The sequence below is a fragment of the Malaclemys terrapin genome, chromosome 9 (assembly GCF_027887155.1).
Source record: "Malaclemys terrapin pileata isolate rMalTer1 chromosome 9, rMalTer1.hap1, whole genome shotgun sequence".
Classification (NCBI taxonomy): Eukaryota; Metazoa; Chordata; order Testudines; family Emydidae; genus Malaclemys; species Malaclemys terrapin.
Window position 1 is genome coordinate 99456495 of NC_071513.1, and position 26213 is coordinate 99482707.

General features: G+C 63.4%; 1 protein-coding gene across 1 annotated transcript in view; it reads left to right on the top strand.

Moving 5' to 3' along the window:
• LOC128843591 (solute carrier family 12 member 9-like) overlaps nucleotides 1-26213 on the top strand; it is a 52732-nt gene that overhangs the window by 25135 nt on the left and 1384 nt on the right. Inside the window, exons 8-12 of the mRNA XM_054040523.1 lie at nucleotides 1154-1236; nucleotides 6326-6450; nucleotides 21893-22085; nucleotides 23338-23512; nucleotides 23769-23915. Of these exons, the coding sequence (XP_053896498.1) occupies nucleotides 1154-1236; nucleotides 6326-6450; nucleotides 21893-22085; nucleotides 23338-23512; nucleotides 23769-23915 (723 nt within the window). The remainder of the gene's footprint in view (nucleotides 1-1153; nucleotides 1237-6325; nucleotides 6451-21892; nucleotides 22086-23337; nucleotides 23513-23768; nucleotides 23916-26213) is intronic.

The window sequence follows — 26213 nt, forward strand, 5'->3', positions numbered from 1 at the left end:
TCCCGCTTCCCAGGGACGGGGGTTGGAGCACGTGTGGCCTGCAGCTGAACCGCCGTTGGCTTGGAGCACCTCAGAGCTCCCCAGCTACGCCGGCAGGGCCACCTCCCAGGGCCTGCAGGCATGTTGCTGATCCCCCAGGGGGCGCTGTGCTGCAGGGAGGGGGAGCTCAGTAGGGGGCGCTGTCCCCTCTGTCAACGCTGACCCCAAAGCTCCAGTGTGATGCCAGGAGGCGCTGTGCTGCAGGGAGCGGAGAAGGGGGCTCAGTAGGGGGCGCTGTGCTGCAGGGAGCTCAGCAGAGGGCGCTCTCCCCTCTCAGTCAGTGCTGACCCCAATGCTCTAGGGGGCGCTGTGCTGCAGGGAGCGGAGAAGGGGGCTCAGTAGGGGGCGCTGTGCTGCAGGGAGCTCAGCAGAGGGCGCTCTCCCCTCTGTCAGTGCTGACCCCAATGCTCTAGGGGGCGCTGTGCTGCAGGGAGCGGAGAGGGGGGCTCAGTAGGGGGCGCTGTCCCCTCTGTCAGTGCTGACCCCAAACCCCGGTGGCATTAGGGGGGGCCGTGGTGCTGGCTCTCAGAGTTAATGCCCATTGGAGGTGCCGCTCCTGTGGCATTGGACCCTGCCTGCTGGCACACCACTTCCTGTCCCCCACATTCCCCGTCACACTGCGGCTGGTCCCCGCCCCCAAGGTCTGGGCTCTCTCCAGCAGGCTGGGTCTTGATGGAGGGCCATTGATGAGCGGAGGGGCGGGGGCAGTTCCTGGGCCTCGGTGCCACGTTCCCCGTATTGCCTGGGCAAGCAAGCCAGCTTTCGGCAAGGCCCCGATCCACTGGCTGGGGGTGGGGCCATGCCAGGCTGAGCTCCGTGCGCTGTGTATCTCAGACCTCGCGGCTGGCATGGACTGAACCTTGTTCCTGCATTGGCCCTGATCCTCCCCGCCCCCTGGGACTCTGGGACGTGCTGGTTCTGCCGCTGGATGTGTGACGGGCCAGGGAGGGGCAGTGCCTGTGGCGAGGGCACACGGGCGAGGGCTGGACGGGCTGCGATCGCTGGCTTTGCTGGCCTAGTGTCCCGGCTGATCCCTGCCCCGCTCCTGGCACTGACTCTGCTCCCGTTCGAAATCCTCTCTCACACGGAGCGTCTGGTTCCTTTTCCCCTGCAGGCAGAGCTCTGGCGCCGGCAAAGAGAACCTCCCGTGGTGGGAACCCCTGGGTGGCCGTGATCCTCTCCTGGGTGGTGGTGCAGGTGAGTTGGCTGTGCAGGGCACAGCGGGAGCACTGACCGTGGGTGCTTCACCGCAGAGGAGCCCAGAGCTAGACCCAAGCAGCAGTTGGATATGCAGCCACCTCTGGGGTGGAGAGCAGCAGCCGTAGTGCCGCACGTCCATGGTGGGTGGGGACTGGCTGAGGACACGGGCCCAGACCCGCAGAAGGGCCATGGGCCCTCAGCCGTGAACGGGGCCCAAGCCATGTATTTAGAGGGGCCGGCCAGCCTTGTTAAGGCTCTGGGCTGGGATTCAGGAGATCTGGGATCTCGCCACAGACTCCCAGACTGCCCTGCTGAGCTGGTGCAGTGAGGGGCGGGACACCAGGGCCTGGGCAGTCCTGAAGGGGGAATCGCCTGGATCTGTGGGCCAACAGGGCCTTTGGGCTCCCCCCTGGCTCTCTGGTATCCCCAGCACGGAGCCCCTCTAGTTCTGCTGCCGGCGGGGTCCAGGACCCACTCTTAACCCTTTCACTGCTGCGTGCCAGCGGCCCCTCTGTGCAGCATTGGCACCTGGCAACGCCCCTTGGCTGGGCTGCTTCCACTCCTGCCCCTCAGGGTGCGTCTGTCCCTTGGCTTGGCTCCCTGTGGGGCACTTGGGGCCTCATTTCCCGCCCTCCCCATTGGAATCAACAGGAACTGGGGCCGGGGGGAGGGGGCTCGGTCCCTTTGGCAGCCAGGCAGGCACCACGTGGGCCCCATTCTCAAGTCCCAGCATGTCACAGGCATTAGGCAGCACGCGGGGGTGTCTCTGAGGGTGCTGTTCAGAGCTGAGATCCCGGGGATTCGCTCTCCGGTTCTGGGTGCAGCCGTGAGACCTCCCGGGGGAAGGAAACAATCGTTCTAATTCCGTGTGCAAAGGGCTCCCAGTGTGGGTGGGGGGTGTTGCTGTGCCGCCGCATGGATCATCGCCTGGTGCCCGGAACCTGCCATCAGCCAGTCTGCAGGAGTGGTGAGGCAGTGCTGGCTTCGCGTCTCAAGAGCGAGCTCGTCTCCACTCCGCCAAATTGGACAAATATATGTAATGCTAAAAAATTGCCCCATTAGCCGGCAGGGAACATGGACACACGCATGCACGAGGCGTCGCGGCCTCAGCCAACTCAGCCCTGATTGCAGGCGGCGGGGCTAACAATCCATTTCTGGGGCCTGGGCTCCCAGCGCCCACGTGCAGAGAGCAGGCACGTGGGGGGAGCCACTGCAGGAGAACCAGGGCGATGGACAGCAAGGAATCACAGAGCCGCAAACCCAAAGGTATTTAGGTGCCTAACTCTTATTGAAGCCAATGGGAGTTAGGAGCCTAAATCCCTTTGTGGATCTGGCCCTTTATACCTTCAGGGCCCCCCAGCCACTGGCCACGTGGGCTGCACCCGGTTGGCATGAAGAGAATCTGATTGCTGCCAGCGTCCAGCTAGAGGTGCTGCCCATTGAGATGCCAGGCCCCAGCACGCTGGGCGGTACAAACACAGAGCCAAGAGACGGCCCCTGCCCCGGGGAGCTGACAGTCTCAGAGTAAGACGGGGGCAGCCGGTGGAGACCAGGAGACACCACCGGGCCGCACACTGGCCAGTGGCCTGAGCGCAGCAGCCACCTGTCCCATGTCGTGGCATCCTGGTGGAGGAGAGGTTTAAGGAGGGGTGTGGAGGACAAGGAGGTGGTTTTGTGGCTGGCCTGGGGCCCTCCCCGTGCCCAGGCAAGGGGCAGCCGGTGCTTGGTTGGAAATGTCCCAGGTGGGTGATGGAGGCTGGGATTACTGGCCGATGGGACGGCATCTGAGGGATGATGGCTGGGGTGGGGATGGACCCGGAGCACCCTGGACAGTGAAGATGGGTTGATGCGATGAAGGGGGGAGCCGGGGGAAGGCAAAGGGAGGGGGTCAGAGCGAGGGGCCAGCTGCTGTCAGCTGGTGGGACAGGAATCGAACAGGCTGGAAAGGCAATAGCCCGACACACAATGCTGGGGCCTGGAGGGCAGAGTTGCTGTTGTGGGGGAAGGAAGGGTCAGATCTCAGAGACGCTCCTGGTGGGCCACAGGGCAGGATTAGACCCAGGCTGCAGAGAGGCCGAGGTGAAGACAAGAGCTAGAGTGGCACAATGGGGGAGGATGGGCCTGCGGGGAGGAGTTTGTATGGGGGCTGCTGCCCACCGACCCCTGGGGCTCTCTCTGGCTTCCAGCCTGTACTGCCTGGGGCCCTACCAGGGGGTGGGGGGCTCCCTCCGACTCCCTGGCCTCGGCTGGCTGTGCTCACACCCGATCCAGGAAGGGGCCAGGCCAGCGGGTGCTCAGCCGGGACCCCAGGCAGTGCTAGCACCTGGCCTCCAAACCCAGCCCCCAGGAGCCCAGCTTCTCCATGGTGTCGTCTGGCTCCAGCGGGCGGGGTACGGACCTGCCCCATGTGCCGGGCAAGCTCCTGGCAGTTGCCCAGCCCTGGCTTTTGCGGCCCGGTGCTGAATGGCAGGGCAGCGCCAGCCGGTGTGAGAGGGGGACCCGTTGCCTGGCTAGCTCGTCGGCAGCTGCTCCTCAGAGGCGTTTTTCTTCCTCCGGAGACAATTGAATCACAAGCCCCGTGGTGTGCGGGAGGAATCGCCCTCCCCTGCCATTAGCTAATGGCTTCGTCTCACTGAGGGGCCAGGCCCGGCCCAGGGAAAGGGGAGACACACACACACCCCGCGCTGGTGCAGGCCAGTCAGCGGGGAGCTGAGAATTGCCTCAAGGGCTGGTGCTGGGTTGGCTCCTGCTAGGGGAGGGGCCTGCCTGGCATCTGCCCCAGCTGGTTTGTGTTGGGGTGCTCGGGCCCAGAGGCAATGGGGGTCTCTCCAGCCCCTCAGGCACTCTGGTGACTCTCACATGAGCGCCAGCCTGCAGATCCAAAATGGCGGGCGGCAGCCATGGCTGAGGGGCGCAGGGTGCCCCGTGGCATTGATGCATGGCATGGGGTGAGGGCCTCACACACGGCTGCCGAGAGAGAGGCCAACCCCCTGCCACCGGAGTCATGGGAGCTAGGCCTGGACTGGCTCCAAGCAGACCCATCCCCACCAGCTCCGGGGCCCAGGGTGGGAGAGGCCCCGACAGGTTCCAGCAATGGGGCTGAGCTGTGGGGTGGGTGGGGATCCCAGGCTGGGATAGCAGGGGGCTGCAGTCAGGAGTGAGGGGCTCCGGCAGAGCTGCATGGGGGGCTCAGGGCTGGAGTGGCAGGGCCGGCCGGGGCACCATACCAGCGGTAGGGACTCACCCCATATCCTAGCAGCTGATGGCACTTGGCAGCCTGCCCAAGATGGCCATCTCCAGGTCTGCTCCCAGCCCACTGCAGGCTCCCAATTCCCCCCCCCCCCCAGCCCCTTCCAGCCTCTCCAACAGCAGCTAGTTGGGGGCTCCCTGCCCCCCCCACGCCTGGCCCCCCTGGCCTACGGGCTTGGGGTTTGCTACCTTTCAGCTTAGATCCTTTCCCTTGATGAGCAGCTAACTGAATTATAAATCAAAGGCAAACGGCTGGGCGAGTGAGGGCGGGGGGTGGGGGACTCCATTAGAGCAGCCAGGCACGATTACCGCGGCTCGGCGCTATTAAGCTCCCAACGAGCTGAAATTCCCAATTGCTTAAATGGGTTGAATAATCGAAAGTGCCCCACGTGGAGCGATTGCTGCGGGTCAGGCTGAACTGCCGGCTTCGCGGCACAGAGCGGCTCCCGGCCATGCTGGGGGGGGAGGGAGGGGAGAGCGGCTGGGGCGCGGCTCCCCAGGAACGCAGCAGGCCCTCCCCGAGGGCGTGGGCACCAGCAGGCCCGGGATCACCGGGCTGCCGCTCACATCGCTTCGGTGCTTAGATCTAGCTCCCTGCATCCAGCTGAGACACCCCCTGCTTTACCCAGGGCTGGGCGTGGTCCGGACGCTCCCCCGCACCTCCCCCCTTTGCCCAGGCTGCTTGCTTCCCTCCTATGCCCAGGGCTTTGGGAACAGGCCCATCCATTGTTCTCCGGGCAGGAGCCCCCGCGCCCCAGCCTCCGATCAGCCCTACCCCCAGGACTCAGTCGAGATCCCGGCTGGACGCATGCAGCCAGGCAGCCTCTGAGAAGCCGTTTCCCGGCTGACACACTGGGCTGGCCGTGGCTCCGTGGACTCCCCATGTACGGGCTTCGCTGCTGGGCTCAGCCCACTGGGACCCCCAGCGCAGCGCAGCCCATGTGGGGACAGGCCTTCAGCCATGGCTGGGCTGGCCCCCACGGGAGAGGCTGTGGCCTAGGCCGGTTGCCCCAAGAATGGATGTAGCAGTAACGGCTGGGTGGGTTTAGCTGTCGAATACATCAGGCTGCAAGGGGCCGTTATTCTCTCCCCCGCCCCCCTGTGACCACCTGCCCTGTCTCATGCCAGCTCCTCAGGCTGGGTGTGGCCCTGGCACTGCCCCCCAGTCCTGGTGCGGGAGGGGACACTGTGCCCGGCGGGTTCCCAGCAGAAAGATTTCAGCTGTTCAGTGGCTCTCTGGACCCACTTCCCCCAGGACGGGCGCTGGAGGCAGCCTGCGGGGCTGGGCGCTGGCTCCCCGTCTCTGCTGCTTGGCTGCCCCTGGCTGTCTCTGGCTTGGGGGGGGGGGGGGGGCTCCTGACCTATGCTGCTCCTTCTCTCGGGGTGGCTCTGTGGTGACCCCCAGGGCAGGAGGGGCACAGGCCCTGGGGTGGTGGGGCTGGATTTCTCTCCTGGGTCCCCCTGTGAGAGGTGGGCGTGGGGGGAGGGTGGCAGGGGGACGTGCCTGGGGTCAGGAGCAGGGCGAACGTGGTGCTAGTCTCTCCGTGCAGCACAGGTGGGCGAGGGACGAAGGGGGGTGGCGCCACCAAGGGACCCCATGGCAGAAGAACTGGCATCCCGGCTCCCCTCAGAGGGCCACGGGGGCCCAATGTCTGGCTCAGCACTGCCAGAGCCAGTGGGGCAGGTCAGAGCTGGAGGTGCCTTCGGGGTTGCCCAATGCTGCCTCCTTCCCTGCTGCTGGATGCACCAGCCAGAATAGCCTCCAGCCCTCTAAGGTGTGTGGGGCTCCGTTCGCCCGGCCAGCCACGGGGGTGCCTGATGCTATTGTCTCCCCCAGCTGGTGCTGTTCTCCGGGAAGCTGAACACCATCGCCGCCATTGTGACCATCTTCTTCCTGCTGGTCTACGCCACCGTCGACCTGGCCTGCCTGGCCCTCGAGTGGGCGTCGGCCCCCAACTTCAGGTACCCGGACCGGGGGTGGGGGGTGGGCAAAGAGATTGTCTGCTAGTGAGGTGTCCAGGAGCCGTTGGCACCAGCCACTGTGACGCACTCACACCGCCATGCTGTGCCCCGCCTGGCAACCCCCAACACACAGTGCCACTAGTGCCACTGGGCAGCAGGGGGCAAGGGTGGGCTGGTAATTGGGTCCCCCATGCCCCCAAAACCTGCAAGGGAGGGCAGGCCTGTTCTCCTCGTCCCCCCCCCCCCCTCCCCCAGCCAGCACCAAGCTGGAATCTGCCGGCCCCACATCTCTTTTCCCCCCCGTCACGGAGTATAGGGGACTCAAGGCCCTGCACCCCCCAGCAGAAGGTTTATTTAGACGACAGGAACACAGTCCAAGACAGGCCTTGCAGGCACAGACAACAGGATCTCTCCCCCCCTCCCCCCCAGTTAGGTCCATCTTGGGGTCCCAGGGCGCCCCAGCCCCCTTGTGAGGTCAGAGCCCCGTCTGCCTCCCAGCCATGTCACCAGCCAGCTCCTGAAAACTCTCCCTTCAGCGACCCCTCCCACAGCCTTTGTTCAGTTTCCTGGGCAAAGGTGTCACCTGGCCTCTAACCCCTTCCTGGGTTCTCATGTTACATGCTCAGGTATTCCCCATCCCCCAATGCAGACTATCCTAGCCACACTCCCCTGTCAGCATTTAAAGACCACAGTAAGAACAGTCCCAGTTCGTCACATCCCCCCACCCACCTCCGCCACCCCTCCCCAGGATGTGTGCATGGAGGGATGGGATGGGCTGGGCTTAGGTCCCCCTAGCCCCGCGTTGCCAGCCACTGCCACCCAACTCCAGCCTCTTGGGTGCCCCGTGCTTGGCAGACAGGGGCCAGGAGCTCGGCCAGCAAGTGAGTCGGTTGCAGGGGTCATGCGGGTCATGCTGTCTCCCCACTGCCCCACCTCCCTGGGACTGCGGGGGGCAGAGACGCCCTCGGCCTGGTCAGCGCTCCCCAGAGCAGGGATCTCAGCTGGCACTGCGGTGTCAGAGGAGATTGCCCCTATGCCCTGCTTCTCACTGATGAACCCTCCCCCCCCCCCAGCTGGTTACGAACCGATCAATGTGAGCCCCCCCACTCCCAGCACGTGTGATCTCGTTGTGCTCAATCCCCGCCCCCCTCTAATCCCATCAAGCCGAGCGCGGCGCTGGGTAATAAGCATTTATGAGCCTGGTTAAAAAGCTTTTGCCCTTGAGCAAATACCATTTTTAGCCAGGAAAAAACAACCACCCCCCAATGGAAACAGCAGCTCCGAGCGCGCCGGGCGATTGGTGGGAGATTTATGGCTCGCGTCCTGCTGCGCTCCCGGGGCAGCGCGCCAGGCGGGGCCAGAGCACGCCTTCCATTAGCGGTAATTAAACCGAGGGAGAGCCCAGCCTCCTTCCTGGAACAGTCTGCCTGCGCGTGCACAGCCGCCCGCTGCCCTGCCCCCCAGCAAAGGGGGCCTGCTCAGGAGGAGGAAGGTGGTGAAGACCCAGACAGAGTCCTGGGCTCTGCCCCATTCCCCTTGATCCAGCCACTAGATCGCTCAGGGATCACCCGTGCAACGGGTGGGCCCCCTTCTGCTGAGGAAGGGGCTAGAGGCTGAGATGAGGACCCCATCGTTAGAGTGTAGGAGACCCGAAGGGGGCCCGGGGAGGGGGAGGTCCTATCACAGGGCAGAGCAGAACCCAGCTCTGGTGAGCCTCAGGAAACGTCTTAACCACTAGCCTGCGCTGCCTCTCCCTACTGCCATTCCCCTTCCCCCCGTCCCGTTGGCTGGTGCGTGCGTGCAGGCTGGGAGCGCGTGGGGCAGGGACTCTCTTGATGGGCACGTGCAGCACCTGGCACGGTGGGGTTCTCCAGGTGCTAATGACCAGACCCGGCTGCTTGGCGGGAAGAGCGGGCTGTCACGGAGTATTGGGGAACTCAGGGCCCTGCACCCCCGGCTTCCTGCGATTCACCATGACTCTCAGCCAGCCAGTAGCAGAAGGTTTATTTGGATGACAGGAATACAGTCCAAGACAGGTCTTGCAGGCACAGACAACAGGGCCCCCCTCAGTTAGGTCCGGCTTGGGGTCCCAGGGCATGCCAGCCCACCCCCCCTTGGGGGGTCAGAGCCATCTCTGCCTCCCAGCCATCTCTCCAGCCTGCTTCCAGCACTCTCCCTTCAGCGACCCCTCCCACAGCCTTTGTTCAGTTTCCCGGGCTAAGGAGTCGCCTCCCCTTCAACCCCTTCCTGGGTTCTCATGTTACACACTCAGGTATGCGCCCTCGGGCACCCTCGGGCAGATCCCATCCTGCAATGCAGACTATCCCAGCACACTCCCCTGTCAGCATTCACAGACCACCGTGAGAACAGGCCCAGTTCGTCACATCTCTCCCCCCTTCGAGACCGAACTGAGCAGGGTCACTTTAGCCAGTGACCCGGGGAAGTTCGAACCTACCCCCGTTCCCATGGATGCCCCCGCATCCCTCCCATTCCTTGGTGAGAATTACACCAGGCCCCTCCAGTTTCACGCCCCCCCTTAGGTCGGGGGTGCTTGATGGCACTCGCAGTTCGCATGTGGGAAGGTTTATGCGGCCTGTGCCCTTTTCCCACCCCCATACCTCTGGGGTTCCAACTGGGCTGTGGTCTTCTCCCAGCGCTCCAGTCTGGAGGTCTGTGCTTTGGGCTCTCTTGGTTTAGAGCCGCCCTTTTTACCTTGGCCACCCTCCGAAAAGGCTCCTCTATGCTGGGCAAGGGTCCTAAAGCTGTTTTCCCCTTGTCCCAGGCCTTCCTCCCCCTCTGACAGGGGTCACAGGATCCGCAGTACTGTCGGACAGTAGCAAAGACCCCAGGCCAGTAAAAGCTCCGTAGCAGCCTCTGCTGGGTACGCCAGGTTCCCTGGTGCCCTGAGAGGGGAATGTCATGGGCCCGGCACAGCAGCTGGCGGCGATACTTCTGGGGTACCACCAGCTGCCTCCTGATCCCCCGACTCCATTTTCCCTGGGGGAGCCCATTCTCGGTACAGGAACCCCTTCTCCCACAGGAATCCTTTCCGGCCACCTCGTCCCATGGTCTGTACCGCATTGAGGTCGGCCAGGTCCCTTATCTTCCGCAAGGAGGGATCTCTCTGCAACTCGGCCTGGAACTCAGCAGCTGGGACGGGGATGGCCACCTGCTCTTTCTCGCCCGCTGGGTCCGAAGCTGCAGCCTCCCTGAGCCGCGTCCCTGGGCGTTCCCTCCCCACCAGGTTAGAGTCCCGCGCCTCAGGCAAGGCACCCCCCCCAAGGCCAGGGCGCAGTGCCCCTCGCCGGCTCTGACCGCGGGTCACAACTAAGGCGGTCTGGGGGCTGCTGGGCCAGTCCTCTAGGTCCCCCCCCATCAACACCTCAGTGGGCAAATGGTGGTGCACTCCCACGTCCTTGGGGCCCTCCTTGGCCCCCCATTTCAGGTGTACCCTCGCTACGGGAACCTTGAATGGGGTCCCGCCCACCCCGGTCAGGGTCAGGAAGGTGTTGGGCACCACCCGATCTGGGGCCACCACCTCGGGCCGGGCCAGTGTCACCTCTGCGCCCGTGTCCCAGTAACCATAAACTTCCTTCCCATCCACCTCCAGGGGAACAAGGCACTCGCTCCGCAGGGACAGCCCCGCGCCAACCCTGTAAACGGAGAACTTTGAATCCGGAGCATCTGGCCCCCCAGAGAAGCTGGCCTGGGGCTCTCCTCCCTCCTTAGCAGGTGGTACTCTGCCAGCCCCACTTCCCTGGGAATGCTGCCTCTCGCCGGGCTGGGTCTCTACCCAGTCAACCCTCTGTGGGTTCGGCCTGCTCAGTCTGTCCCTGAGCTTGGGGCACTGGGCCCGTATGTGGCCCTTTTGGCCACAGTGGTAGCAGCCCATGTCCCATGGGTCCCCTTGAGTGGGTCGGATGGTCCTGATGCCGGATGTTCCCCTCTGATGGGGTTTTTCTGTATTTTCCCACGGGGAGGTCCCATGGTGACTCTCTCTCTGCGTTGTGGTGGGATTGCTCCTTTGGGACTCCTCCCTGCCACCCCCTGACCGGCTCTTTACAAACTCATCAGCCAGCTGCCCGGCGTGTCGCGGGTTCTCTGGCTTTCTGTCCACCAACCACAGCCTCAGGTCGGATGGGCACCGCTCATACAGTTGCTCCAGTACCAGCAGTTTAATCAGGTCCTCCTTCGTCTGGGCCCCACCAGCCCACTTGCTGGCGTATCTTTCCATGCGGGCGGCTAGTTGCAGATATGAGATCTCAGGGGTTTTATCTTGACTCCGGAACCTTTCCCGGTACATCTCAGGAGTCAGCCCAAACTCTCGTAGCAGGGCCTTTTTGAATAGTTCGTAGTCCCCTTTCTCTGCCTCTCCCAGTTGGCGGTACAATGCCACGGATTTGGGGTCCAGTAAGGGGGTAAGGACCCGGAGTCTGTCCGCGGGCTCCACCCGGTGCAGCTCGCAGGCCGTCTCAAAGGCCTCCAGGAAGTCATCCATGTCCTCCCCCTCCTTGTATGGGGCCATGATGCACTTATCAAAGCTCCGTGCAGTCCTGGGTCCCCCCTCACTCACCGCAGCCGGGGGTTCGCTGCCCTTCAATCTCGCCAGTTCCAGGTCATGCTGACGCTGTCTCTCATTCTCCTGTCTCTGTCTCTCATTCTCCTCCTGTTCCTGCTGACGCTGTCTCTCTTCACGCTGATGCTGTCTCTCTTTCTCCTCCCGTTCATGCTGTCTCTGTCGTTCACGATCCTCCAGCTCCCTCAGTTTTAGCTCTTTCTCCCATTCCAGCCAATTCCGCTCCCCGGATGCCGAACGTCGCCGGGAGGATCCTCTGCTGGCCGGCGAGCTTCGCCGGGGGGACCCCCTGCTGGCCGGGGGGGTCACGGCGCCTTCGGTATTTGCTGGGCTCCTCCCCACCCTTCCCCTAGGCATAGGAAGGAGGGGTCTCGGGAAGCCCTCAGCAGCCGGCTGACCACTCCCAGCTGGGACAGACACTGGTGCCTGCGCTGCATTTGCCAGGCTGCTTCCCTGAGACACAGGGATCAGTTCATTCGCGCGATCTTCCGCCTCCAGCTGGGCAATGAGCTGTTCTTTGGTGAGCCTCCCAATGCGCAGCCGCCTCTGCTTGCACAGCTCCACCAGGTCACTCTTAAGCCGCTTGGCATACATCTTCCTGCTGGCCACTCACCGGCCTGTGTGCTCACAGCTCCCCACAGTTCCCAGGGGGCCCCCTAGTGTGCCAGCCCTTCTCGAGGTCACCACCTCTCTGCCAGGGTCGAGCTGCAGACTCCTCCGCCCCTGGGACCACTCGCTGCGATCCCCCCGGGGGACCCTGTTACTGCAAAAGTCCTTCTCGCTGGTCACACACTCCCAGGGGTAATAACCGTCTCTCTCTCACTCTTCAGCGTGCCTGGTCCCCGTCAATCCCCCTTCGTTTTACTGCTCCCCAGTCACTTACTGCGGGAAGCGCCGTCCACGGGGTGCAGTAGATCCCGCCGCTGCCACCAGTTGTCACGGAGTATTGGGGAACTCAGGGCCCTGCACCCCCGGCTTCCTGCGATTCACTGAGACTCTCAGCCAGCCAGTAGCAGAAGGTTTATTTGGATGACAGGAATACAGTCCAAGACAGGTCTTGCAGGCACAGACAACAGGGCCCCCCTCAGTTAGGTCCGGCTTGGGGTCCCAGGGCATCCCAGCCCAGCCCCCCTTGGGAGGTCAGAGCCATCTCTGCCTCCCAGCCATCTCTCCAGCCTCCTTCTAGCCTCCTTCCCGCACTCTGCTTTTGCGACCCCTCCCACAGCCTTTGTTCAGTTTCCCGGGCTAAGGAGTCGCCTCCCCTTCAACCCCTTCCTGGGTTCTCATGTTACACACTCAGGTATGCGCCCTCGGGCACCCTCGGGCAGATCCCATCCTGCAATGCAGACTATCCCAGCACACTCCCCTGTCAGCATTCACAGACCACCGTGAGAACAGGCCCAGTTCGTCACACGGGCGCTGCGCCTATGGGGTGGGTTGCCGCAGGTTTCCCAGGCCTGGAGAAAATGACCCTAGAATTAGGAAGAGTCTAGTGAAAACGGGCTAGTCTCTCTCCGTTTTTTGTGCTATCCCCCAGTAGCCCCAGGGTCCGGGGGCCGTGTGCTGAAGTTAATGGCTGGGGGTGGCACAGCCCTCCAGAGGCCAGGTTCTTGCGGTTGGCGCGGCTCAGGCTATGGCGCCCCTGCCTGCAGAGGGACCTGGGGCTGGGAGCTGGCACTTCTAAGGCACCCTGATGTGGAGTGTGGGCAGGGCTCCGTGCGTCAGACCGACCCTGTCTTACTCATCCTCAGTGCGGCATGGCCTGGTGCTCACTGGTAACTCTGCTCTCCCTGCCTTGTGCTGCCCAGCGTTAAACGGCCCATTGGCAATGGCGCCAGCGGCCTGTCTACACTATGGCTCCCTGCATTGCCATTGCAAGAGGAGCACCTGGGGGACTAAGGCAATGGAGGGGCATTTGCAGGAGATACTAAGGAGGAGCCTGCTGCGCCGTGGGGACCCAGGTGAGGGGCCTGGCCATGGGGGGCAGCTCCTCAGTGGGGCTGGGTTCTCCATGGTTACCTCCATGGGCACCTACAGTGCTGATCTCAGCCCCTTCACTCTGCACAAACCTGCGCTGTCCTCCCTGGGCCCCAGACCAGACCCCAGAGCGTCTCTCACTGCTGGCCAGAACCCCTGGCCCCTGCGAGGGCCCCCACGCCCTGGAGACCAGCCACTGCCACCATGGAGGAGAGCATTGGTCCGTCTGGTCTGGTATCCTGCCCCTGGGCCAGGCCTGTCCTGTTCAGTCCCCGGGGTATCTGAGCAGCTCTCTGGCTCGCCGAGGCCATGTCCTGCGTGGGGAGTTCGGTCTGGGACTGGCCCCCGAGAAAGTCCTGAACCGATGAGCCTGACCCTGGTGGTAGAGAGTTCCACTGGTCCGAGGAGCAGAGCTGCCGGCCATGGGCCCATCCCAGGATACCCTGGGCCCAGGGCGCGGAGCGCCTTGAAGGCGAGGAGCTGAGGCCTCGAGCGTGGTCCTGTTCTGCGTGAGTGGGGTGGGCTCGCGGTAGCCTGTTGCCGAGGTGAGGTGTTGCAGAGTTCTGGTCTAGCTGGCGTTTGCTGAGGCCTCCGTGCCCAGGCCCGTCCCGTGGCTGTCGTCCCGCTGAGAGGTGAGACTGGCCGGGGCGTCGTCAGCCGCAGATGGGGGAAGTGTTACTCATGGATGCTGGTAGGTGAGAGCTCAGTGTCTGCCGGGAACCCAGCCACCAGCTGACCCCAGGCTGACTCAGCCAGCCGCGGCCGTGCAGAGCAGACTGTGCCGTAGCTGCAGACTCTGCCGGGAGCTTGTCCTCTGCCCACCAGCATCCCCGCCGGCTGGCTTGGTTCAGCCACTGCCAGGAGCTGATCTTGGCCGAGCGACAGTGGGGCCCTGTGTGTCCCCTGGTCATTGCTTTCCAAAGAGCCTCTGGGCTGCCCTGCGGGATGACGTGCCAGCGGGGCCGAGGTGCGTGTTCCTGCCCCAGTGCTGCCTCGGCTGGGACGGCTGCCCCGGTGAGCTCGCAGCGGTGGGACGCCACCATCCCCGTGGGGTGCGTGGGGCCGGGCGCCAGTGCAGGGCCCCAGAACAGAGACAGGGCAGGTGACAGTGGCTTGGCCAGGCGGCTGGGGTGGCAGGAAGGGTACAGCATGAGAAGATATCCCGTGAGTGCCCAGGGCTGGGGGGAGAACGGGGAGCTGGCAGGGAGAGGTAGCCCCAGAGCGAGCCGGGGGGCAGCCCTGAGCATGTGCTGAGGGGTGGGGGACCGGGCTTGGTTACAGTGTGGCTGGGGCTGGCCTGGCTAGGGGGCTTTCTGCCCACCCCATCCAGCATCTCCCCCTCCTTCTGTGTCGCTCTCCCGCCCCCCCCCCGCCTCAATGCAGCATTCTCCCCCCCTTCCCCCCCGCTTGGCTCTCCCCTCCCGCTCCCCGCCGAGGTCTCCAACATGCGAAATAAAAAGGGGATTTTAATTACCTTTCAGCAAAAACAACAATTAGAGAAAATAACAGCTTCTGCGGGCCCGCCTCCTCTGCGCTCCCGTGCCGCGCCGGCTTGGGCGCCCTGCTCTGCTGGCTGTGGCTGCGTCTCTGAGCTGACCTGCCCCACGGGCCGGGGTGTTTCACCTGTTCTAGCCGCGCTCTGTCTCTCTCTCGTAAAGGTGAAGGGCCCCGGGGAGCGGGTTCTGCTCCACGTTCATGGCTCATGGATCTGGAGTGCAGGACGGCTCCATCAATGCTGCCTGCCGTGATCTCCCCTAGCAGCCCTCTGCTTGGGGAGAGGCATGAAAGGACAGGAGCCAGGGTGCCAGCCCCAGGGGCAGGGCACAGGTAGGACCCTGTCTGAGTCTGCAGCCAGCCTGACCCGAGCTCTGAGCAGGGCAACCTGCCCCACTCACCACAATGGCGGTGTTGACTCTGAAACCTACTGGTGGCCATTCACATGGCGCTAGGGCGACTTACTGCTCTGCTGACCATCCCAGCAGAAGCCGTCAGCTCAGTGCGTATCCCACAGCCCCAGTGCCGTCCCCCATCTCCCACCATGCACTGACCAGGGGCTTGGATTGGGGATGCCCCAGCCTGAGCCCCTGGGGCGAGGGGGCCAGAGGGCCGGGGAGCAAGCAGAGCGGGAGGAAAACTTGGCACCCCCCAGAGGCGGCGTGTCTCTTTCAAGCTAAGCGGCCAGGCCCCTCCCTTACTAATCCCTAGGGGCCAGGGTCAGTGGCGTAGGATTGGGGGGTGCGAGGGTTGCTGCGGCGATTGGGGGGGCTGCGGCTGGAGCGACCTGGGGAGGGGGTCCCTTGGCGGTGCTGAAGCGGAGAGCAATTTTCCCAGCTGGCTGCATTAGCGCAGGCGGGGGCCTGCTGGAGATGGTAATTGCCGGCGCTGGGCCCTGCCTAATGGATGTTGTGATTAAGCTCTTATTATGGAGCGGGAGGCGGGAGGGGGTGGGTGGCGATGCGGGGGGGGGCATGGGAGGGGGCGCGAGCAACTGACGGCTTTGGGGATGGAAGGAGAGAGCCTGGGGTTTCTCTGTGCCCAGTCCCACTGGAACAGCAGCCCACCCGTGGGGGGCACACAGGCCCTGCCTCACGTGGCCCCGTCCCCTCCCAAGGAGGTGCTACAGTCTGGGGGGTGGGCTGAGTCGCTCGGTTGCCCCCAAGGCCCTCCCACCCCCCCAGCCACGGCCCCTTCTCTCCCCTCAGCTGAGCTGAGCTCCCCCTCCCCACTCCAGCGTAGCTTCCCCTCCGGGCACCTGGCTGAGAAGGGGGCGCTGCGCTCCGCCCACCTCCCTGAAGTAGGAAAGTGTCCATCAGCTCCTCTGGCAGAGGAGAGGGGGACTGAGGCAAGGGATAGCTCAGGGTCACATGCCACAGCTGTATCAGAACCCAGGAGTCCTGATTCCCAGACACCCACCGCTCTAATCCACTACACACACCCCCTCCCCTCCGAGAGCTGTGCATAGAACCCAGGAGTCCTGACTCCCAGACACACACACACCCGCTCTAACCCACTACACCACCACCCCTCCTTTAACAGCTCTGCATAGAACCCAGGAGTCCTGACTCCTAGACCCCCGCCCTTGGCTCTAATCCACTACACCCTCCCTCCCCTCCGACAGCTCTGCATAGAACCCAGGAGTCCTGACTCCCAGACCCGCCCCCCCCCACCCCGCTCTAACCCCTCCCAGAGCTCAGTATTACCTGCCTGTGCATGACTCTGCCTCCCGGCCAGCCCAGCCCCCATGCTGAGCACTGCCCTCCCTCCCCCCACCGCATGCCACCTCCTGCAGTGATGGGGTCAGGCGGGTGACAAATAGCTTGTACCTCTGGCCCACTGGAGCCACCTGTAGCTCCCCAGATGCCAAGCCTGTCCTCCAGCCCGCTGAGGGTCCTTGGGCTACTCCGTGACTCAGTGACAGCTGTGATCACCCCTGGACGGCCTCCCTTGCTCTCCGCGCTGGCTCGGGAGCCATCAGCCAGTGCCAGTCACTGCCACCTCCCGGGGCCGCGGGCAGAGGAACAGGGGTGGGACTGCCTGGCCATGCCCTGCGCTCTGTGATCACAGCAGCCTGGCACCCAGCAAGCCTGGAGGAGGCCGATCCCTCCCGGCTGGGGCCACTTCACGCTGGCTCCTGCAGCCACAACACAGCCCTGGGCCGAGCCACCCGCTGGCTCTTCTGGACTGGGCAAGGTGCAGGCAAGGGATGGGGATCCCTGCTGAGGCCAGCACGCTGCCCGGCCAGAAAGCTAGAGGCTGGCAGAAGGAGGGGGCAAGTCTCAGCCCTGCCCCATCTGAGAGCGCCAGGGTGACCACAGCCAGCTTGGCACAAGCGGAACTGGCTTTGTAGCCCCCAGACTGGCAGGTGCTCCTTCTGGCTGCTCCGTGGTGGGGCCTGCAGGGGACGCTCGGCTGGCTGCACCCGCCCTGGGGGAAAGGGAGACCTTCAAGCGCGGGGCCATCGGTCCAGCCTCACTGACGCCCTCCCTCTTTGGGAAATAAAGGGCTTTGCCTTCACTTCCTGCGGTTTTCCGTCTGGTCCTCAGTTCTCTCGGAAACATCCTCTCCCTTCCTTTCCTGTCAACTTCCTGGAGCGCTGCTTGTGTTCCTGCCAGGCCCTCTCTCCTCCATTGCAGCTTCCCCCGGTAGCAGGCAGGCGGCGGCAGCACTATCTGCCCATGCCACCCACGGGCACCAGCAGCAGACTCCGGTGCTGGGCGGTTCTGTACAGTTTCCAGCCCAGCGCCCCGGCTCTTGGTGCAGACCAGCTGCTCCGGGGAGGCCGGGCCGTGTGCCTCAGAAGCCGTGGATCTGCTCTCCCTCAGTCGCCGAGTGGGATTGCACTTGGTCGATCTGGCTTCACCCTTGGCCCCCGGGGCCATTGGTGGGTGTCCCGCTTTGCCGTGGTCCGAAGGGGCGAGGAGGGTGGGCATTGGCTCCCTGCCTTCCCAAGCCCTGAATTGGCCCCATGCTAAGCCACTGGGCCATGCGGCTGAGGGCAGGAACTGCCCCTGGACGATCTGCTCCAGTGATTGCCGCCCGTGCCAGGGGTTGGCGCTGAGTCAGCCTGCAGTCTGTTGGCAGCGCAGTGGGTAATGAATTGTTTATGACCTGTGCCTGGGCTTTTCAATGAGCTGAAACGTGTCAGATAATAAGTTGTTTATAAGCCGTAAATCTGCGGCACAATAAACCAACGTCGGGCTGTTTAAGCGTGAGTTGTGAGCTGACGCCCCATTGGGCCGGGCATTGATGATGAGTGGCGAGCCGGCGTCCCGTTGGCTAGCGGATCGGCGCCGAGGCACGAGGATGGCTTCCGTTGGGCGGCGAGCTGATGATGAACCCTGAGCTGTGAGCCCATTGGGCAGCAGGTTGGTGATGCGTCATGAGCGCCGGTCTCATTGGGTAACGGCTTGATGATGAGTTGTGAGCTGAAGTCCCGTTGGGTAATGAATTACTCGGAGACATATTTGCTTGGGAGAAGTAAATCTGGTCTGTACATTGTTGCCGAGTTGTGATTATATTGTACCACGCTCTGTAAATCTCGGATAACACCTTGATATACGGCGCCGAGAGCGGGTTGTAATTGAAACCAAATGCAGGCAACTCAGAGGCGCGGCATCTCTCCAGCAGGGCCGCTCTGCTTCCCGCGCAGAGCAAAGCCGGGCAGCGATGCCCACGGCGCAGCATAGCTGGCATTTTGGGATGCCCTGGAGCCGTCTCCAGAACTCCGGCTCGGTTTCTCACCACGATAATCATCCCCAAAGAGCTCTCCGGCTCTGCCAGCGGTAGATGGAATTCGTGAGCTCACGGGCTGACCTAGATCTGGGATCCTGGACTCCGGGGTTCTGATTCTGTCTTTGGGCAAGTCACTCCCCCGCTTTGCCTCAGTTTGCCCACCTGTGAAATGGGGACGATGCTCTGTGCCCATCTCCCAGGTAGGTTAGGGATGAAGAAGTGAATGGGTCCAAGCCTTATGGCAAGGGGATTCCCAACCCTTGGCATGATTGCTGGCTCCCTCTCTCACTCAGATGGGAGATGGGGTTCCCTTGGTATCTCACTGGGGTGCCACGTCCTGCAGCACCGGGGCACCAAGCTCCCCCCATGTGAGGAACTGCAAGCCCTGTGTGGGTTTCCTCAGCCAAACACTGCCCTTTTGTTCAGCCCGGAACGGAGATTCCCAAGAGGGAATGGGCCGCAGAGTTGTCCCCCGCACAGCACGCTCCTGCTGTTCTAGTGCATGGCTCTCGCTGGAGCACGGGTGCAGGCGAGAACATCTGTGGCAACAGTGTGTGTCTCTGATCATTCCAGACTGCAGTGTCTAAGTGGTAGACCCCAGCTCAGCGCCTGTTACTGCTCCCCAGTGCTTCTGGCAAATACAGTTGCTGGCTGTTGTGGGGCAAGCAGCATAACTGGATGATGGGAAGCTGTTCTCGGGTGCGATTCCAGCGCTCACCCCGTACCCTGGGAGGAGAAATCTCAGGGAGCCGGGGAACAGCAGCGGGGTGAGAGGAGCCTGTTGCTGGACCGGCTGCTCCAGCCACACAAGGACACGTCAGGCACGTTCCCTCCAAGCCGCGGCTGTTCGCTGCTCTACCCAGAGCAGCGCTGGGCTCATTTTCGCACAAAGAGCAATTAGCGGCTTCCGATGTAATTAGCTAACGATCCCTTCGGCTCAAGCAGCCTGACACATAAGGAGAGCGCGCTGCCGGGCTGCATTGTCCTCTCCAAACCCTGCGCTCAGACGGGAGCCCCCAGTTCCTCAGCCTTTGGAAACCGGAGAGGTGGCCAGGCCCGGTGAGATCTGGCGTTTGCCCCGTAGATCTGAGCGCTGGGGGGGGGCAGGGCGCTGGGCTGGGAGTGGCTTGTTCTCTGGCGAGATGGGAAGCAACAGTGTTAAAAATCAGAGGGGGCTAGTGGCGGCGGACCGACTCTGTGCCCTCCCCCGGCACACACACACACACGTGTGCCCCCATCCACACACGCATGCACATACATGAATGTCTTCAGCGTCCCCACAAAGATGAGCTGGGCAGCTCTGCAGGGAGGCGCAGGAGCAGACAGGCTGGAGGAGCTCAGGGTAGTTTCAGGTGTGTCTGGGGTCCCGCTGGCCCTGCTGTCTGAGTGCTAATTACTAAGTGGATGGTTATTGACAGTCCCTGGCCCCCTCCAGTTTGCTGGGTACCGCAGCCAGCTAGGGAAGCAGAGAGGCCTCCATGAGAAGGAATGAATGATCCAGACACATTTTGAAGGAAAAAAAGCCCAGAATTCAGCTTGGCTAGAGACACAATCTTCCCCCTGAAGATTTGTGGGGAAACTGAGGCCCAGGGTCACACAGGGTGCCAGTGGCAGAGCTGGCAAGGAGCCATGGGGCCTGACTCCCAGTCCCGTGCCCCCTGCTCCAGCCCATGCTGTCTGGCCCTGGCGTGGCGCTGGGGCTAGGAGTCTCCCTGTGCTGCCTGCCCCAGGGCTTCCCAACCCCTCAGCCCAGAGCAGTGGGCTCCTCCCGGGCCCATCCTGCAGGGTGCTGGGCGCTTCCCCAGAGGCGCAGCCAGACCTGCTCCAGTCGCCTCCAGCGAGAGCAGAGGCAGTGCCGCTCAGCTCCGGCTCGGGACCCTCAGCCTTGATTACGCGCGGGGAGCCTGGAGATGAAGGATAAAATGCCTTCCCCAATCGATCACTGCTGCTGCTATCAGACACCCCGCACCGGCTCTCCGCGGTGATTGGCAGGCCCCGGCACGCTGAGCCATTGCATTCCCGTCACATTCTCCAGCCCGGCAACCCGGCTCCCATCCCCAGCCGCAAGGGGAAGGGCCCCTGGGCCTGCCAGGCAGGGAGCGCGCCTGCCGTGGGGACTGAGGAGCAGACCGTGTGCCAGCACCCCCTGGGCGTCATATGCTGCAGCCTGTGCCCACCTGCAGCCCCCCAGAGGGAGGGGATGGGTCCGTCTGGCTGAGCGGCCTGGCCTGCTGAGACCCCAGCCCATGGCTCCATGGTACGGGCAGTCAGGGCTGCCCCCGGCTCCCCACCCCGGGGCACGACCCAGGCACTGCTGGGCTGGAGTGGAATGGTCCTGGCAGAGCGGGACTTGGAACCGTCCGCTCCCAAAGTGGGCTGGTCCCCCTCGGCTAATGGAGCGTCCCCGTGAGGTGCTGGGACGGGGGGTAGCTGGTGCTCTGGTACCGCAGCGCTTCTGGGTGTACACATCCCCAACACGATTCAACCCGGCGGGCCCCGGAGACGAGCGGGAGGGGCGTGGGGGAACATGCACACTGCCTGTCAGAGTCCTAAGAGTTAACGTCCCAGCCAGCTGTGCTGCTGGGCGGGGGGAGCAGGCTGGGGGGAGCGTTTATGAGGATCGATTCCCCACTTAGCTGCAATCTCGCTTTATTATTCACCTTTTTTTCCCTTTAGAGGAGAAGCAGCCCCCCTCTTTCCCCCCCCCGCCTCCCTCCTCTCTGGCCTTTGTCTCTGGTTTGCAGGGTTGTTGCTGGCGGCTGGGGGTGGGGAGCATCATTACCGGCCTTCCTTAAATCTTCCCAAGCAATCTCGCTCAGACAGCGGGTGAGATGAGCACCGGTTAATTAAACCAAGTACGGCCCCCCCAAGCTGAACCCTGCGATGCTGCGCCTGTCTTTTAATAACATGCACCATTGGAAATCCCGGCCCCTCCCGAGCGCCGCCCCCGGGCCGGGGAACTGTGTTTCCACTGGGCTCATCCCCAGGTCCGAGCCCCCAGCCCCCAGTATGAAATTAAAACAACTAGGGATTGCCAGCGATAAAGCAGCCCTCGGCCCATGCCCCCCACCCCCAGCCACTGCTGCGCGGGGGGGCTGAGGAGGGCTCTTCCCCACGGATGCTGAGTGGGGAGACAGACGGGGTGTGGCCGGGCTCAGGGCCCTGTCGGATGAAGGCAAGTGGCTAGCCAGCGTCTGTCCTGTTTTCACCAGCCAGAAGGCTGGGCCGGTGCCCGCTGGTGCCACGGGGCACGAGTGGCTCCTGCCATCGCAGGCAGCTGAGCTGTGACGGATTCGCTGTGCCCAGCTGGTAGGGGTAGTGCCCGGCCTGGAAGGTCCATCCTGCAGGCCCCAAGGGCTAGGATTGGGATGGGGATTGGGAACCACAGGCTGTAGTGCTTGGCCCTCTCCCAATGCCCCTGCCAGAGGGGTCAGTCATGCTGGGTCCGGTTCTCCCCTTGGCCGCTCTCCTGGGGGACAGATCCCTCCACAAGCCCCCAGCTGGATTAGAACCAGCCCGACCCCGAGGCTACCCCCATCTGAGGCTGACTAGCCCTCGGCGCTCTGCTCGCTAGCCGAGTGGCCAGCTGCCCGCGTGGCTCCCGGCTCCTGCTGCCCACGCCCCGCGCTGAGGACCCGTCTCTGCCGTCCCCTGCAGGCCCACGTTCCAGTACTTCACCTGGCACACCTGCGTGCTAGGCATCCTGGGCTGCGGCGTCATGATGTTCCTCATTAGCCCCATCTACGCCTCGGCCAGCGTGGCCTTCATGCTGCTGCTGCTGCTGGCCCTGCACTACCTGTCCCCGAGCAGCAGCTGGGGTTACATCAGCCAGGCCCTCATCTTCCACCAGGTAAGCGGGGGCGCCTCCCCCGGGTAGGTTAGCTGGGCCGCCCCCTCCCAGGTGTCTCCCTCCCTCCCTGCAGGCGATCGGGGGCACTTTCCTCCCCCGCTGCCCTCACCTTGCCGCCTCGGGAGTCCCTGCTCGTTCCCGCCCCCCGGCGCAGCCTGTGCCTGGCCCCCTTCCCCAGCGCTGGGCTCACGCTCCGGTGCGGGAGGCACGTCGCCCACCCAGCCTGTCCTTTGGAGTCATCCGATCAGCGCTGAAAACTCCCATTAGAGCTTAATGGACGCTGCTGATCGCCCGGCTGCAGCTCCTTGGGAGCAGCACCTCTGCGCGGAGCACCGGGGCGGCGTTCGGCAACTCGCGCCTTGTTGTGGTTCCACCGGGCGGGGGTGTGTGTGTGTCTCCTCTCGTGCTGACACCGGTGTAAATCCAGGGGGACCCCGCGGAGTCACGCCCTGCAGGGAATGGCCAGCTGGGCCCTGCGTGGTGGGACCCGCCCGTTTGGCCAGACCCTACCAATTGGCTCGCGCAGTCACCCCTTGGAACTGAGGTCCAATGGGAGTTAGGCACCGCAGCCCCTTTCAGGAGCTGGACCTCAGGCCCCTGGAGGCTCTTTGCCAAACCCCTCCTGCGGGGGGGTCTCCTGGGGTCCTGCAGAGGGACTCTCCCCTCCCCGGAGGGGTACCTGAGGCTGCCTGCACCCGTGGGGCAGTGTGTGCCCTAGTGTAGATGGGGCTTGGGCACTGGTGGGACTTGGCGGGGAAGATGCTGCAGCCCTGCCTGCCCCAGCGCTCACCCCACCCTGGCACAGGGCGGCTACTGGCCCTTCCTGCAGGAGAAGCAAACACCGCCCCCACTGCCTACTCCCCCCTAAGCCCTGTCTGGCCTCCCTGCCCCTCCCCCCACTACCAGCATGGCTGTTCAACCTCCCCCCACCCTCTCCTCGGGCAGCCAGGGGCTGCCAGGCCCAGCGCCTCATTTCGCAGTATACGGCAGGCGGGCAGCACGGCCCCCACCCACCTGCTCGTTACCCCATTGCTTTCTCCCGACGGACCCAGAGCTGGGTCATCCCCTGTTCCTTGTGCCGGGGTGAGTGGGAGGGGCGGGGGCAGCTGGGGGCGGAGGTGCCTATGCCAGGCACACAGACCATGCCAGCCTGCCTTCAGGCAGGCCAAGGGCTAACGAGACGCCATTGAATCTGCCCCGCCCCCCCCCCGAGTTTATCCACCCTGACCACCCGCTCTGCCCCTGCCGCCAGGTCCGGAAGTACCTGCTGATGCTGGACGTCCGTAAGGAGCACGTCAAGTTCTGGCGCCCCCAGATGCTGCTGATGGTGCAGAACCCCCGGTCCAGCATCCAGCTGATCAGCTTCATCAACGACCTGAAGAAGAGCGGCCTGTACGTGCTGGGCCACGTGGAGCTGGCGGAGTTAGGTGAGAGCAGGGCCTGGCACAGAGGGGCTGCCGTGGCGACAGAGCAAACCCGGGCGATCCAGGCCCTAGGGGAGCAGAGCTCAGGGGCTGGGGATGACACCAGGTGGGAGGGACCTGGGGAACTGCTCTTGCAGGGGGATGCCTCGGAGCTGAGCTCCCCCCAGATGTGGCGCCCGGGGCTGGCAGCTCGGGGAGGGGGCTGTTCTCACCGCCAGCCGCAGCACGCAGGGCCTGACGCTGCCCCGTCTCTCCCCAGACTCCCTGCCCTCCGACCCCCTGCAGCCCCAGGCCGATTCCTGGCTCCTGCTGGTCGACAGGCTGAACATCAAAGCCTTTGTGAATCTCACGCTGGCCGACTCGCTGAGACACGGCGTCCAGCAGCTGCTCTTCATCTCCGGCCTGGGTGAGTCCCCGCCCGCCTCGCGGACGCCGCTCGCCACCTGCAGCCCCCGAGCTGGGCGCTGCGGGAGGGGGGCCCACGGCCCAGCCACCAGGGTTACCGCCTGCTGGTGTCTCTCCTGGCAGCTGTGGGGATGGAGCAGAGGTACCTGAACTGCCCTGCCCACTCCCTGCTTGGGGCAGCCGCGGGCTCTGGGACCAGTGGAGCCTGGGACTGCCCGTGTATCCCTCCCTGCCCTCGGCCTGGTCCTGAGCTGGGGGAGCACTCTGTGTGCATGCCAGGGGGACTCACCTGCGTGTGGGTGTCGCCCCCGCCGCCCCAGCCCTCCCCTGCCAGGTGGCAGGAGCCGGTGGAGACACAGAGCTCGGGCAGGACATGGCTTCGCTCCCCCCGGGAGGCCAACTGTCTCATCCCCACTCCTCACCGAGGGCATGGTGCCCAGCCGGGGCAGAGCGCGAGGGCTGCTGTGACGGACCCACAGGATTGGGGTCATGGGCCCAGCTTTGGAACAGTCTCTGGGAGGCCCCCTGCAGCATGCCAGACCCCCGAGGGGTCTCATCTTCCTGCATGGTGAGCCCCACGGCTTCACCGCCTCCTTAGGCCGGGCCTCTGGGCCTGCAGCCCCCCTGCTTCCCATCGGGAGCTCCGCTCAGCCAGTCCCTCTGAGGGAGACCCGTACAAACTCAGGGGGCAATGCAGCTGTCAAGGCTGCTTCCCCACTTTGAACTTTAGGGTACAAATGTGGGGGCCTGCATGAAAACTTCTAAGCTTAACTACCAGCTTAGATCTGGTCCTCTGCCACCATCCCAAAGCTACCTTCCCTGGGTAGCCTTGAGAGACCTTCACCAATTCCCTGGTGAATACAGATCCAAACCCCTTGGATCTTAAAACAAGGAGAAATTAACCATCCCCTCTCCTTCCTCCCACCAACTCCTGGTGAATCAAGATCCAACCCCCTTGGATCTAAAAACAAGGACAAATCAATCAGGTTCTTAAAAAGAAGGCTTTTAATTAAAGAAAAAGGTAAAAATCCTCTCTGTAAAATCAGCATGGGAAAATAACTTTACAGGGTAATCAAACTTAAAGAGCTCAGAGGACCCCCCTCTAGCCTTAGGTTCAAAGTTACAGCAAACAGAGATAAACACTCTAGCAAAAAGTACATTTACAAGTTGAGAAAACAAAGATAAACCTAACACGCCTTGCCTGGTTGTTTACTTACAAGTTTGAAATATGAGAGACTTGTTCAGAAAGATTTGGAGAACCTGGATTGATGTCTGGTCCCTCTTAGTCCCAAGAGGGAACAACTTCCCAAACAAAGAGCACAAACAAAAGCCTTCCCCCCTCCCCAAGATTTGAAAGTATCTTGTCCCCTTATTGGTCCTTTGGGTCAAGTGTCAGCCAGGTTACTTGAGCTTCTTAACCCTTTACAGGTAAAAGGATTTTGGAGTCTCTGGCCAGGAGGGATTTTATAGTACTGTACCCAGGAAAGCGGTTACCCTTCCCTTTATAGTTATGACAGCAGCCCTTCGCCAGCACCCGCAGGGCGCTCAGCCAGTGCTGGCACCCAGCCGGGTTTATTAGTCCAAGGACACAGCACAGGGCGTCCTTGGTGAGCCCAGAGAAAAGACAGTTACAGCCTGGGCCATCCTGGTCAGCCAGAGCCCCAGCCCCCCGGTGATCTCTCTGTGTCCCTGTTCAGGTGTGGGCCCGGACTGCTCCCCACAGCCCCCACTTAACTTCCAGCTCACCCCGCCCAGCCTTTGTTCCCCAGCTGGGCAAACACTGCGGCTTGGTGTTGGTATCAAAGTCCCAGTGATTGGATTTGCCATTGTCTTCTCAACCGCTCCATTGCTATGGGGCCCAGGCCCCAGACAGCCAGAAGCCATGAGCCTCTGAGCCTCTGCAGAGAACAAACAGCCCTTTCTGCCCCCTAGATAGCCCTGCAGCGTATAGGGGAAACTGAGGCACACATTAGCTTGGTAACAATAGTACAGAAAATCCCCACCTGGCCCCGGGGGTTCAATAGTTCCTGGCTCTGCGCAGTGGGGCAAAGCGGTGGTACAGTGAACTGCACCTGCTAGGCGCGGAGTCAGATAGGCCGGCAGAGGGAGGCACGGTGGGCCATTGCCAGCCTCGGTGCTGCTCTGAGGGCAGGCCGGCCGCCAGCACAGGGTACCTGGAGCCCGAGGCGCTGCCCCCAGGCACCGCACGGCACAGACGCGCTGGCCCCACAGGCTGGGCTGGGACTCTGGGAGCGCTCGGCTGGCAGGGTGATGTCTGTGAGCAGCCAGCCCCAGCAGC